The 13,626-nt window shown below is 37.0% G+C and overlaps 1 protein-coding gene across 12 annotated transcripts in view; it reads right to left on the bottom strand.

Annotated features, from left to right (window-relative positions):
* The window catches only part of DST (dystonin), a 458,265-nt gene that overhangs the window by 60,918 nt on the left and 383,721 nt on the right, over positions 1 to 13,626 (bottom strand). For all 12 annotated transcript variants that reach the window (XM_080664697.1, XM_080664701.1, XM_080664693.1 and 9 more), the window contains 4 exons: positions 13,228 to 13,434; positions 5,311 to 5,430; positions 5,020 to 5,127; positions 3,103 to 3,321 (listed from right to left, as the gene is read on the bottom strand). In XM_080664697.1, the coding sequence (XP_080520823.1) occupies positions 3,103 to 3,321; positions 5,020 to 5,127; positions 5,311 to 5,430; positions 13,228 to 13,434 (654 nt within the window). The remainder of the gene's footprint in view (positions 1 to 3,102; positions 3,322 to 5,019; positions 5,128 to 5,310; positions 5,431 to 13,227; positions 13,435 to 13,626) is intronic.

The following is a 13,626-nucleotide window of genomic DNA, read 5'->3' as shown; positions in this document are numbered from 1 at the left end:
CCCAATGCATCCAGCTGGCAGGAAACTCCAAACAAACACCCTCCCCTCGCAAGGCATTTAATACATGATGGCTCATACAACTCTTTGCCAGAAAGATGCCCCTGACACAAAGATTAAACAACAGTCTGGTCGTGTCAAAGTCCCTTTAAGGACACATGCAAAATGTTGGTTGAGGGAAAGAACGGATTCTAGTTCATTATGCATTTTATAGCATCATATATTTTGACAAGAGTATTAGCCAAGGGTCATATTACAAAAAAAGATTCTGAATTTACTATATGTCCCCAACATACAGAGACTAAGCCATTACTCTTGGTGTCTCTTCATGCACAATCATAATACATACAAATATTAATTAAAATAAAAGAAAGAGGGGAAAAGGCAAAAAAAACAAGTAAGGAAGAAATGAAGAAAGGGAGGGAGGCAGGAAGGAAGGAGGTAAGGAAGGAAGAAAGGAGGGAAGAAGGAAAAGGAAGGAAGGAAAAAGAAAGAACCTCAGTAGAAGGTAGCCACATGCTGAGAGGAGAAAAAACTATACATAAAGCTACATTAGGTGAGGTAAGCCCACAAGGCATTGTAATTATATGTAAATCAATATAAAAAGTGTGTACATGTATATTATATTACACATATATGTATTAATCTAGTCTATGTACATATATGATTTATGACATATGAATATATACATATGAATGAACTATTTTTAGTTACTTTTAAATGTTAAAGACTACTAGGGTAATCAATCTATCAAATACACAGCTGTATACTGAGCATTATTTATAAGATGTATTTAAGGAAAAATATGTTAAATGAATACATTGAACAATATCTAATCAATTGACACAATGATATTTATATTGAGTGAGTGTGAAATCAAAATGAAGCCCCATTCTTTTTAGGGAGACAAATGAACCTGGAATATCTACAATCCATGGAACCCAGTGTCTCCACTGGGCAGTATTTCATGGGCCAAATCCAAAGCCACTCCCAGGGGAAAGATCAGTCATTGCCTGCAGGTTTCTCTGAGGCTGACCTCCATAAAGCATTGAGGAGTGTTCCATTTATTTCACATTATTCATTTGGTTCCCTAATCGGCAGTTTCTTGTCCTCAGGTATTCTCCAAACTGTTTGCTATCTAGACCCAAATAAAAGCTTGTCTGAGAGAAATTATATTCAGGGAAGATAGTCTAGAGAAAAGCTACCAATCTTATCCTGCAAATATTTTAATTTCTATCATTCATCAAGAAGAATCATCAAGATGGCCATAAACCATTTTTTATTAAAAGTGTCCACTAAAATCAGCCAAGAAATTCTTTTGAAAAGTGAGGGAATCACTTCATTAGATCATTAACCATCTCCAATGTAATATACTATTTTTGAAGTGTTTCTGAAGGTGGTCTCAAAACTCTTTTGCAAAAGAGCTAAATAAACACAAATTCAATTTTTACAAAAGGAGGGGGATCTAATCTAATATGTTGCACATAAGAATGTGGAAAAGGTCATGTCTGCAGTCTAGCTCCTGGGTGGTCCAGGCTGCGATTTTCTTGCTTTTGTTTCATATTGTTAGATCCTATTTTCATGCTGCTTTACAGAATAGAGGTGGTGATGGTGATATTGGCTAACATACAATCTCATGGAAAAGAAATGTTACACACCTTTTGGTTTCAATATTCTATAAGGCATGTTTGTAAAACAAGGTCACACTTTGAATTACCAAGAGACTCTCAAGTAACATGAGAGAGCTAGGAGTTCTTGAGTTGCTAAGAGTCTAAGTAGGTCTCCTCTGTGTAGCACTACTACAAGACACCTTTGCTTGGGAAGCAGTGAGATGAGCCTTTGTAAAACCATTTCATGACACACAAGAGAAGACCTACTAGGTGCCTGCGTGGGTGTATGTGTGTGCATGAAGAAAGTGCTCCATAGGAGAAGTCTTTTGCTTCATAAGTAACAAAACGATTCCTGGCATTACACTACCATGAGAGTTCAGTTTTATGTATGCTGGATACACCTCATGTAACTTCCAGATATCTACCATCTGGTGACATGGCTCTTGGAGCCATTTTCATTCCTGGCTAGAATGAATCGAAAGGTATTTCCAAAAATAGCTGGAGAGGACATTGTGACGTTACAGAGGACAGCCACTCTCGAAGGGGGCAAATAGTTTGAAGAGTTTAGTTTGAACAATTTGAAGACTTGGATACACAGTTGTAGAGTTCCCTTTACATAGAAAATCATAAGTTTGTTTTGAAAACTGAAAATTATGCAAAAATATTAACTCAATTTTGAAATTTTCAAATCAATAATAATACCTAATTTTATGCTAACAATGTAGCTACTCAAATCTCACCTCAGAGTAGAAGAAATCCACGAAACATTTTATATTAAAAATCATCCAATGGATAGGCATCAGGATTTTTGTCACAAATAAACCTTTACACTAAATTTAATTAAATTCTTATAGTTTGTAAGTCTTTCTCCTGCTGAATGATTTGGATAGAACTCCATAAACTTTCCATTTTTGTATTAAATAGTGTTCTCTAAAGCTCTCTTCTAAATAAATACTTCATTTAGAGATATTCTTCAATGCCAATACATTTTAAAGTCAACAAACAAGATTAATATGTCAGATACTTCAAACAATGATGTAATATATTCTGAGTTAAACTTCATGCGTGCACGCGCCCGCACACACACACACACACACAGGTCCTCTAGTTACATATAAAATATAAAACTTAGTCAATATATAAAAATTAAGAACAATCAAGATGCACAAATTAAAAGTGCTTCAAAGGCTTATTTCTCTAACATTGTAAATGGAAATTGTCTTTATACCCAGATGGTTAATGCTATATACCATCCCATAAAAGCTGTGATATAATTAATGACATACACAATGTGGTCTTCCCACATGAGTCTTCTCCCTGCAAACCTGGATAACAGGTAAGCAACTCTGAGGTAAGCGAACTGTGCAGACCAGAACAGAATATTGCTAAAATGTCCTAGTCATGTAAGGTGTCTAACTGTATTTAGAAAAACATCATAAAAATCACGATTCTCTTTCAGTAGGGACTACAGCATTCCTTTTGACATGGAGCTTACCCGATGTTCTTCCTGTTGATGTCTTAGAGTTTCATACTCAAGGGCTGGGGCGGGGAGCTGAGAGATGATTCTTTGTGTTTCTGTCAGCCATGGCCAAAGTTCTTCATATGTTTCCCAGAACTGGTTAACCAGGGATTGTGCCCGTTCCAGCTGTAGATATCTCTCTGAGTTTATCTGGCAGATGGAGTCATAGTTCTTCAATATCTTGTCCAGTTTTTTCTAGAAATGAAGACGATGAAATGTGTGTAACTGGTGAGGTGGGCCGAGTAGCACATGTACTCAAGAACGTTTGGTCCAGTATTAGACTCCTGGTGCCGAGGAGACACCCAATAATGTATGTTAAAGGAATAAATCAATAAAAGCTATTTATATTTTACCTGTGACTATGTATTAAAAAGTTCATTTTAAATTAAAGAAAGGCCCTCTTGGTTCATATCCATGTTTTTGCATGTGGCAGGATTTCCTTCCTTTTAAAGGCTGAATAATATTCCAGTGTCTGCTAATATTAAGTGTTTTTAACACAATAAAAAAAAACCTATACATATACATATACATATGTAAACAATAGCAAAAATGTGGAACATCTATAAAAAGTACAATGATTGGAGATCAGGCTGGTAAATTATGATATATTCATACAGTGGAATTCTACACAATCATAAAAAAAAATCATAGAATTTAATGATATAACTTCTCAAAAAAGATGTTAAGTAAAAAAATACCAAGATATAAATAAATAAATACAAAAGCAAGGCCTCAAATTTTTATAAGAAAGACAGTGACCTCTCTAAACATAATGAGCAAAATTCAGTGTCTTCTAGGTTAGAAAACGTCTCCTGAGTCTAGCAACATTTACATTACTCTCTTAAAAAACAAACAAAAAGGGACTGCCTTTCACTAATGAAATTATAAGAGGAACTGCTAGTCAGCAAAATTAATTACATATATATAATAGAATAAATGTAGAACATTATGCTATCCACTGATTTCATGGGGTGGTCACAGTGGTCTAGGTTATGGTATAAATCCACATCATAAACTAATAGCAGAAGATAAAGCACAACAGTGGTCTAATGAACCACAGAATGACAGAGAAATTATTTCATGATGACCTGTGCTTTTCATGTCAGAATCTTTACAAAAATAATAAAGGAAAGATTAAATTATAAACAAGTAAATTGCCATTGTGGAGGATAAATAAAAGGGAAAGTATCAATATATAGTGTACACTGTATTACATATCTATGTTATATCTTAAAAGAAATGCATACCCTTTAAAATGTGATCTTAGGCATAGGCATTTATATAATTTAGTTTTTGCCATGCAATATCTTCCTTTTAGAAGTGTTAATTTCTTTAGGCTTTTCAGATGTCAGAATGTGAAACAATGCGGCTGGTTTTCCATCTATTTAAAGAATCATTAAAACTACATAAACTGGATGCTTCCTTAATTACTCAGCTCATTTTTTCCCCCTATACAGCTTACAGTAACTTCCTACAGCATGGATTTCAGCATTACAGAAGAACCACATACTCTGGTTTTTCTTCCAGCTCAAGAGGCCCAAATGTTTCTGAAGTATGTAAACAACAGTTGGCATTTATAATAACAATTTATAACAATAATAATGGCAATAATACAGCTAACATTAATTGAATGCTTAATGCACACCAGTTAATCAAGGGCTCAAACTTGAATAGCTTTTCTGTATATTATGAAGATTGTCCCAGGGTGACTCCCTTAAGGAATATTCCTTTCACTGTTATTCTTGAAGCTTGAAAAACGCCTTATTTGCAACTAATGATTTAGCTGCTTAAACGGCAGCTGTGGATAAAGGAAAAGTGCTTTCCTAGGGCTGAAAGCTCAACAGATGCCTTTATTCAAGAGTGTCACTACCAGTCACAGAGACAAGATTATACCTTCATTGATTGCTTTTCTTCTTCACTGCACGTGGTCATGATTTTATGTCCAGATTTAACAAGTTCATCAATAATATCCTTGTGTCTCAAAATTTCCATGGTGAATGTCTGTGATTTACAAAAACAAAGATTTTTTTTTAAAAAAAGAGAGAGTGTAAGAATAAAATGAAAACAATTAGGCAAAATAGCTGAAAATACCAAGTGACACTAGTGGAGTTCGGCAAAGTAAAGCATGCGAGCACATTTTCTAGCCGAGCAGTTAATTGAGATGTAATTGGAAATGTCCTTCACCTTTTGAACCTGCAGCTGAGCAGCCGTCTGGTCTTGCTCAAGCCTGATGTCACCCAGAGACATCAATTTCTTTTCTGTTTCAGTAATCCAGGATATCTCGGCATCAGCTGCTTGGTCAAACTAAACAAAAGATAAATAATTAGGTCAGCAAGTTCCTGTAACTGGTGCCAGAAAAATACCTATGTACATATCTTTTAAATATCATTATTACACAAGTGGGAAAACCTGAGCTTATCTCTTCATGGCATCCTGAAATAATTCATGATCATGACTGAAATTACAAAGAAAGGAAAACAACTTCCACAGAGTAATTAAACACAAGCTTTAAAACATGTTGAATCCATAGCACGGCATCCATGATTTTAGGACACCCAACACTGCTGCCTTCGTTTGGTAGTCATAAGAATTTTCTCCCTAGGAGCACTACCCAAATTGGTCAGCTATAAAAGTCAATAGCTGAATACCATCTTTCAATCATTTCCTCATCACTTTAAACCATATGATATGCAGGTAGAATTCTGCTATCAAAGTATACGATTCCTAGCAAAAAAAAAAAAAAAAGAAAGAAAGAAAGAAAGAAAGAAAAAAGAAATGTTCCCATTTTATTATCTGTGTGTATATAAATGTACGTATAATACGTTTCTACACATACAGAATGTATCTCCAAATGACTCATGTACAATTTTTTACATCTCATTTAATAATAGCAGAAAACGTACTCAAGAGCTTTCTTAAATATTTCAAAAGATTTTTGTTTTCCTGATCATAATAGTTATTCATGGTAGAAATTCATATGATACAGAAAAATATAAAGAAGAAAATTAAAAACTAGAGTGAATACCATTGGTATTTTGGTGAATTTTCTTCCAGCAGTTGAGAAAGGTTTATAAAGGTCTGGATAATACTGTATAAACAGTTTCATATCCTGCTTTTTCATTTATTATGAACATTTCCCATGGCATGTTCTTTTATGTGTGATTTTTAAATAACACCATTGTATTCTAGCATACTTGGATATTTTCATTTAGGGTCTCTGCATTTTTTTTGCTATTATATAAACAACCCTGTAATGAATATCTTTGTATATAAATCTCTATTGGCATCTCTAATTAGTTCCTTAGGGTAGATTCCTAGACGTTGACTACCAAGTCAGAGAGCATGACCATTTTCAATACCTTACATCAGATAAACCCCAATGTCCTCCAGGGCCAAGCACTTACCATGTACAAGTAAAGTGAGTAAGTGACACCACAAGCACCAATAACAAATGGTAACTAACAACAGCCTCAGCTGCAAGATTTAGCGGGGAATGGACATTGTGAGTATTCAAGTCCAGTACTGCCAGACCTTCTAATTTTTTAAGAGAACCTGGAAATCCAGAAGGGGGAAGAGGGATAACTAGGTGAGGAGTGAGAAGGGTGGAGATAAGAAACTAGATTGAAAAAGAATTCACACTTTTAAGAGTCTATGCAACATTATGCAGACTCCTGAGAGGATGGAATGAAAAAGAAAAAAAAATCATCGACTAATTCAGCAGCTTCAGATGTGGAAAAAGAAGTCTCCTTTAAAAACACATGGAAGAGTCCTCTGTGCATGGATTACTAGCTAACGTGGTTAGAAAGCAGACGTGTTATGCTAAGTGAAATAAGCCAGTCAAAGAAAGACAAATACCGTATGATTTCACTTCTATGTGGAATTTAATGGACAAAATAAACAAACTAGTAACAGAGTCACAGGTACAGAGAACAGACTGACAGCTGTCAGAGGGAAGGGGGTTGGGGAGGCTGTGTGAAAAAGGTGAAAGGATTAAGCAAAGCACACAACAAAAATCTCACAAGCACAGACAGCAGCATGGTGGTTACCGGAGGGGAGGGGGCGGGGGAGGCAGAAGAGAGCAAAGGAGGGACAAATGGTGATATAAGGAGACTTGACTTTGGGTGGTGAACGCAATACAATATACAGATGATGTATTATAGAATTGGACACTTGCAACCTATATAATTTTATTAATCAATGTCATCCAAAAAATTTTTAAAACAAGTGCAAGAGTCTTCTATGCATGGATTATTAGCTTTAAAGCCATATACTGTACAATGGAACTTCAAGGCAAAACTTCATTACATGACTCACTTAAAGAGCACAGAACTGAGAAAAACAGTCCAGGCCTTCTACCTGAGTGCAAAAAATATCCGAATAAAATTCAACAGTAATGATTTGTTTTCTTTTGCTGGTCCCTGAAAAAATAAAGCGATACAACATCCCTCTTGTTTGTGTTCAAGCAATTTTTAGTATTTATATGACAGTCCTAATAAAGAAAGTCAGGCTGTTAGTGTTAATATTAGCTTAGTACCACATCTCCCTCTCTTTAAAAAAAAGTAGCCAATGAAAAACAGTATGATGATACCATCTAAGTTGCCAAAATGGAAAGCTGAAACTCAAACACTGTTTCTTTAACCCAGGCAAATATTTGCTCTGATGAAAGAAAACAAGACTTGCAGCAGAAATTTCCCTTCTGTCTTTGAATGTTGTTGTACTTTTTAAATTAAATTGACAAATATTTATTATTTAGCAACAAATGGAATAGCCACAGGGTCTACATTAAGCAATTTACAGTTAAGCAAGGCATTTTATTTAGGTCTGTGGCTCTTTTAAATGACTGCTGAACATGGGTATTTCTAGTGAACCATAAAAACTGCTTATTTTACATGTGAGCAACATGAGAGCAAGATTACCAGACAAATTTTAATAAATTTGCCCACGGCTCATACAAGTAGTAAAAAGTGACTTCAAATGAATTGTAGATAATCTTAGCATCCATAACTGCATTCTGGAAAATACTTTGATAGTATGCATCATGAGTGGAGTCTAGTCATCAACCTTGGCTACTATAGCTCCTTTCCTGTTATTAATAACTAGTTTAATTACAACGGTATCACCATTATAGGTGAACTAGCATTTCATAATGTTTTACAAGTTAGAAAAAGACATTTTATTTGGCTATCTCTAAATATTCCTGTAATACACTATCTAAACTGGTAACAGCCAACCTTCTACTGAACGCACTAAGTGCTTAACATGTAATATCTCTTTTAATCCTAACAACTATATAATGTATTACCAGTAACTCCAATCACAGCCGAGAAAACTGAGGCAGAGAGAAGTAAGTTCACTGAGTTGCCAGCGATGCCCCAGCTTGTAAGTGCTGGATCTGAGATTTGAACCTAGGTGGACTGAATGAACCCTAGAGGCCGCATTCTTAGTTTCCATGTTTTGCCCTTTGTTCTTGGGCTCCGTGAACTAAAAATACTCATGTGAAGGCACCAAAAATGGTTCAAATGCCACACAGTTAATAAGGGGTAGGTTTTAACTTCCTATTTAAACATTTGTCCAATCTCTGACAAACTGCTTTTGGACTTATCTAGAAAGTTTCTCTTGAGTGGCAACGGAGGTTTGAGAGTGATAAGGAACCTCAACCTCAAGGACACCCTTTCACTCCCTTCCCCTGGTGAGGATCTTATCACTTTCTTTTGATTAGCACTTCCTTCCATTTTGCTGCACATTATTCATAACACAGCCCATATTTTCCCACCCCAACACCTGGAGGGTCTAAACAAATCTCACTTCCGTGGGAGAGGTTTCCTTCTAGTTCTTTAAAAGAAATAAACAGGTGTTGTGGTGTTATTTTTCTCCATGGCTGAATCCTAATGACCCAATGAGCCGTTTATTTTAATTGCACCCAAATCACCAATACATGTGCCTTTATATTGGAGTTACATGGTCTGCTAAAATAAACCAGGCAATTAGAACTCCCAGGGAGATGGACACATTTTAGCGACTTTTGACAATTGTACATTTGTAAGAGGCAAAGGACAACAATGAGCTTCTCTGAAGTTTAAAACAATCGCAGTGGTCAGAATTCAGGCTACAAATCTGTACATCTTTTAAGCAAAAGTGCCTTTCCCATTTCCACAGGGCTGTTCGGTTCAATTTGCAATTAAACAAAGAAAGCAACAAAAATGTGTTATTTTGTGTAGGTTTAACATGTAAAAATATGTAGTTTCTAACTCAGAAAACGGCTTTCAATGTTAAGAAGCAAGTGTCTTTCTTATTCTGTTTTCTTTCTTTTTTATTTTATAAAGCTCATCACCACTGTTTACTACGCTGCCTTGTCCACTCCAATTTTTCCTATTTTTCCTAAAAGTAATAAATGATTCAATTCTTTTTAAAAATGTATCTTCTTCAGAATATCAATGCCTACAAATCTGTAGTCGTATTTGGGGGCTAGTTGACTGGTAGCACTAAATGTATACAGTCGTCACTCATTTGCACATAATTGAGGCTGCTCAATTGTTTCCCAAATAAAAACAAAACATCACTCAAATTTACATAAGGCTCTTGACCCTATGATTTTAAAATTTAATGCCACATCTTTTCAAAACTGCTATTGTGATATAGGATTAATATGAAATATCTATCCACGCCAGTGTGAACTTTTTAAAAAACTAAACTTATACAGGGCAGTTAGAAAGTACATGTTAATTAAAAGACATGCTATATGCTCCCTTCCCTTATGTCTTCGAACTTTAATTCTTTCTGATGTTTTCCTGGATATCGTTCATGTCAATATTTGGAAGCCAATACAACTCTCTGATAGTGGCCTGACAGTTCACAAAGTCCCTATGCATTTGTTGGATTCCAAAAAGCAGGTTATAACATTATAAAGGTGCTGGATTGGTTATGAAAACAACCTTAATGTGGCAAAAGATGAAACATTTTAAGAGAAATTTGCTTGGAAAACAGGTATTCAAAATTTAGTTTAATTTAACCAGGTTACTCTAAGACAAAACATGAAATCTACAAATTTAAAAATTACCAAGTCATGTTCAAGGCACATATCCTCACCCCGTCACTGGTGGGTGTGGTTATGTTGGGGGTTAGGATCTGGGATGGAGTAGTGTTACTAACACAAAGTGTATGTGTCTAAAGACATGTCTAAAAAGATGGGCTGTGGTCCGATCATGTCCATGTTATACATGGAGAAGAGACAGAATGGTAGATGATTTGTATATACCCCAAAAAGTGTATAGTATATTCTCGGAGAGAAATCTGCTGGTCTTGATTCACTGACGAGGGCAGTAAGCGCCCCTGGTAGTGCCCAGATCAGAAACATAGGCTTCCCAGCTCCTAGATGGAATGGGTTGTCTGTCACCTTTCTTCATACCCTTTAGGGAGCTGGTACCTGCCACAGTGTGTTAACACCCTTTTCTCTATTCTAGAAAAAAAAAAAGTATATAGTATAGAATGTGTGGCTAACATCAAGTCTGAAGATTTTTCTTTATTTTGCATCACATTCCTTTCGGATTTCATGATGTCCTATCATTGGGTAAACAGAAAACAAGTATCTCAGTATCAAATTGCACTCTGGTCCTAATTCAAAACATCGTTAAGTGGGAAAGGTTGTAAAATAAGTTCACTGACATATTAGCTCCTTTATAAACCTGAAAATTATAAATGCAGAAACTACTCTTTTGAGTGTGAAACTAAAATCTCTGACAAATCAGAAAGGCAGGCTCCAATTTCTTCTTAAACTTGCCTGGAGAGTGATCTCTGCGATCCTTCTGCTGTTGCAGTCTCATGGCTCCCAGTCCTTTTAAACTGGAAATACCCTCACTACATACTTCCATTTCCCTATAGCAACGGCACCTTCCTGCAGATTAATGAAGGAGGTGAGAAAAAAAGGACCACCCCCAGGGTTTCCCCTCCCTATGTAATTTATAAGGAGGCACTTCTGGGTGGTAAAATGAGGTCTGCATGAAATTGGTTGCGGCTCCACCACATACTAGCTGTGGGACCACAGGCAGGTCACTTCACCACACTGCACATTTTCCTCCCAGCTCTAAACCATGTCTGTTTTTCTTTCCTTCCTTCCTTCCTTCCTTCCTTCCTTCCTTCCTTCCTTCCTTCCTTCCCTCCCTCCCTCCCTCCCTCCCTCCCTCCCTCCCTCCTTTCCTTCCTTCCCTCCCTTCCTTCCTTCCTTCCTTCCTTCCTTCCTTCCTTCCTTCCTTCCTTCCTTCCTTCCTTCCTTCCTTTCCTTCTTTCCTTTTCTCTTTTCTTTTCTTTTCTTTTCTTTTTTTGATGACTTAAGTTCATTTTACTGTTTTGTTTTGTTTTTTATTACTAGAGGTATTCCATTGGACAGACTTGCAGGCATTTCAAAGGAATGCACACATAAACACAGAACAAATACAGATGAACAACCAGAAGATATTAATGACATGAACATGAGCTGTATGACCTACTAGTACTAAGATACGTTTACTATCCACATTCTCTCTCTCTCTCTCTCTCTCTCTCTCTCTCTCTCTCTCTCTCTCTCTCAGAAGGAAAGCCAGAAGGATAGAGACCACTTTGTTTACACATTCTTTCTTCCATGGGTTTGTCTGTATTCTTTCAGAAAATCTTAACATTTTCTACAAGGAATGATTTTATCAGGAAAAAAAAATAATTGTGATTTTCCTAAAGGATATATATTTTGGGTTCTAGAAGACATATACTGAACTGATATATATTTTTTAACTTTGGAAAACACTTGCAAAACCTTGAATAGAACTGGACACACATTTGAGCTCACTAACCAACACAAGCTCAGCCTGTCACCTTGCCCTTAGCACTATCTTGCTGCACTGAACTAGCCAACCACAGTTAACTACTCCCAAGAGAACAGAATATTTGTCTTGCTATTTATAGAGAAGTCTCCAGAGCCAATTCTGAAACTTTGGAATAAATTTCGGTGGAAAAAAAAAATTTGGTACTTTCAACTATCTGAATAAACTTCACAAACAAGCACACTTATTTTCTTATAATGATGAGGCATACAAGTTCCTCCAAGCTTTGAAAACAATCGTGAAAGTACATTCCACGGGCATGAATGCCCTCCCCCGCAAACATCTCGTAGGCAGGCCTTCTGCTACCATTGTACTTTGTCGGCTTCTGTGACTGCCGAGCGCAGCGCTGAAATGAGCAGTGAAGCATGTGCCCCAGAACCGTATAAATCACACTTTGACAGCAACCTTAGAAAATTAATTTCGGATGCTCCCACACAGCCTGCTTGATTTGTGTTTCTTGCTCTTGGCTGGTACTAGCGAAAGCTTAGTCAGACACCTTCTCACGCTCTGCTCTACAGTCGCTGCACTAACCCCATCCCAGAAAGCTGGCAATAGGCGCTGATGACTTAATGTAAATATCCAGAGATTTCAATAAAAGTTAATCAAAACATGTATTATAAACTTCTATTTCCAGCCCCCCCCCCCCCCCCACACACACACACACACCTTGGTTGGCTACAATTTTCCGAGGGAGCTGTGGCTAATAGTTGGGTGCCTATAAAACTCTCTGGAACTCCAACTCCATGTGAGTCACAGATAGGTTGAAAACTATCCTTTTCCCCTTTACAGAGAAAAGCTCTACCAACACACTCTGTCCTTGTTAGAAAGACTAGAGCCTCTCTTTGCCATAGCTCCATGCAAATGACCAGTTAATACTGATGTGCATGACAACTCAAAATATTTACTCACTTACAGATTAGACTTAGCCAGTGCATAAAATTAGCATTCGTCATATGCATATATGTACACAAAAACAGTTTTCTTTGGAAAGCAGGGATGATCTACCCAGTGGCTGATTTGGTGAGGATCCATCTGGGAAACAGAGAGGCAGATGGCTGCTGACAATGTGCAGATTAGCCGTGCCCCAGCACTCAGACGTCAAAGTAACCAAAATCTTTTCAAATCCCTCCTTTCATTTTTGAAGCAGAACCAATGAGTGGAAACACTATTAACGGAAATCTTTGTTCAGGTAAAGGCTCTGGGAACAGCCGGGGAAAATGTATTGCCTAGACAACAAACCACTTGCCCCTACCTGCTGTGTTCTCAGAATGGCGGCATCGATCTCCTCCACCTTCTGAGTGATGGTGTTGCTCACTAATCGGTAGCGCTCATTGTCCTCTGCCACCATTTTTTCAAGTCCCTCCCTCGCCCTCCAGGGCACCAGTTCCAGTAAGGCACTGCTCACTTCATTAAGGGAATCCAATAAGGCTTTGCAGCTCTTAGCTTCCTTTTTCAGCTCCTGAAAACAGAATTAAGAAAGCATACAAACCTGTGGGTAAATGCTTACATGTCTGAACAGGCTTCTCCTTTTACTAATGTATTTGGGGCTAACATGCTTTGCAGGCCAAGAATGCGATGCACTGGCACCCTTAGTTTCAGCTAAGTTCTAGAAACCTTTGTTATTTCAAGCAAAAGGGAAAGTGTTTCCTGA

The sequence above is a fragment of the Plecotus auritus genome (assembly GCF_963455305.1).
Source record: "Plecotus auritus genome assembly, chromosome: 4".
In the NCBI taxonomy this organism is placed as follows: domain Eukaryota; kingdom Metazoa; phylum Chordata; class Mammalia; order Chiroptera; family Vespertilionidae; genus Plecotus; species Plecotus auritus.
Note: the sequence above shows the minus strand (reverse complement) of the source record. Positions and strands in the feature narration are given on the sequence as shown.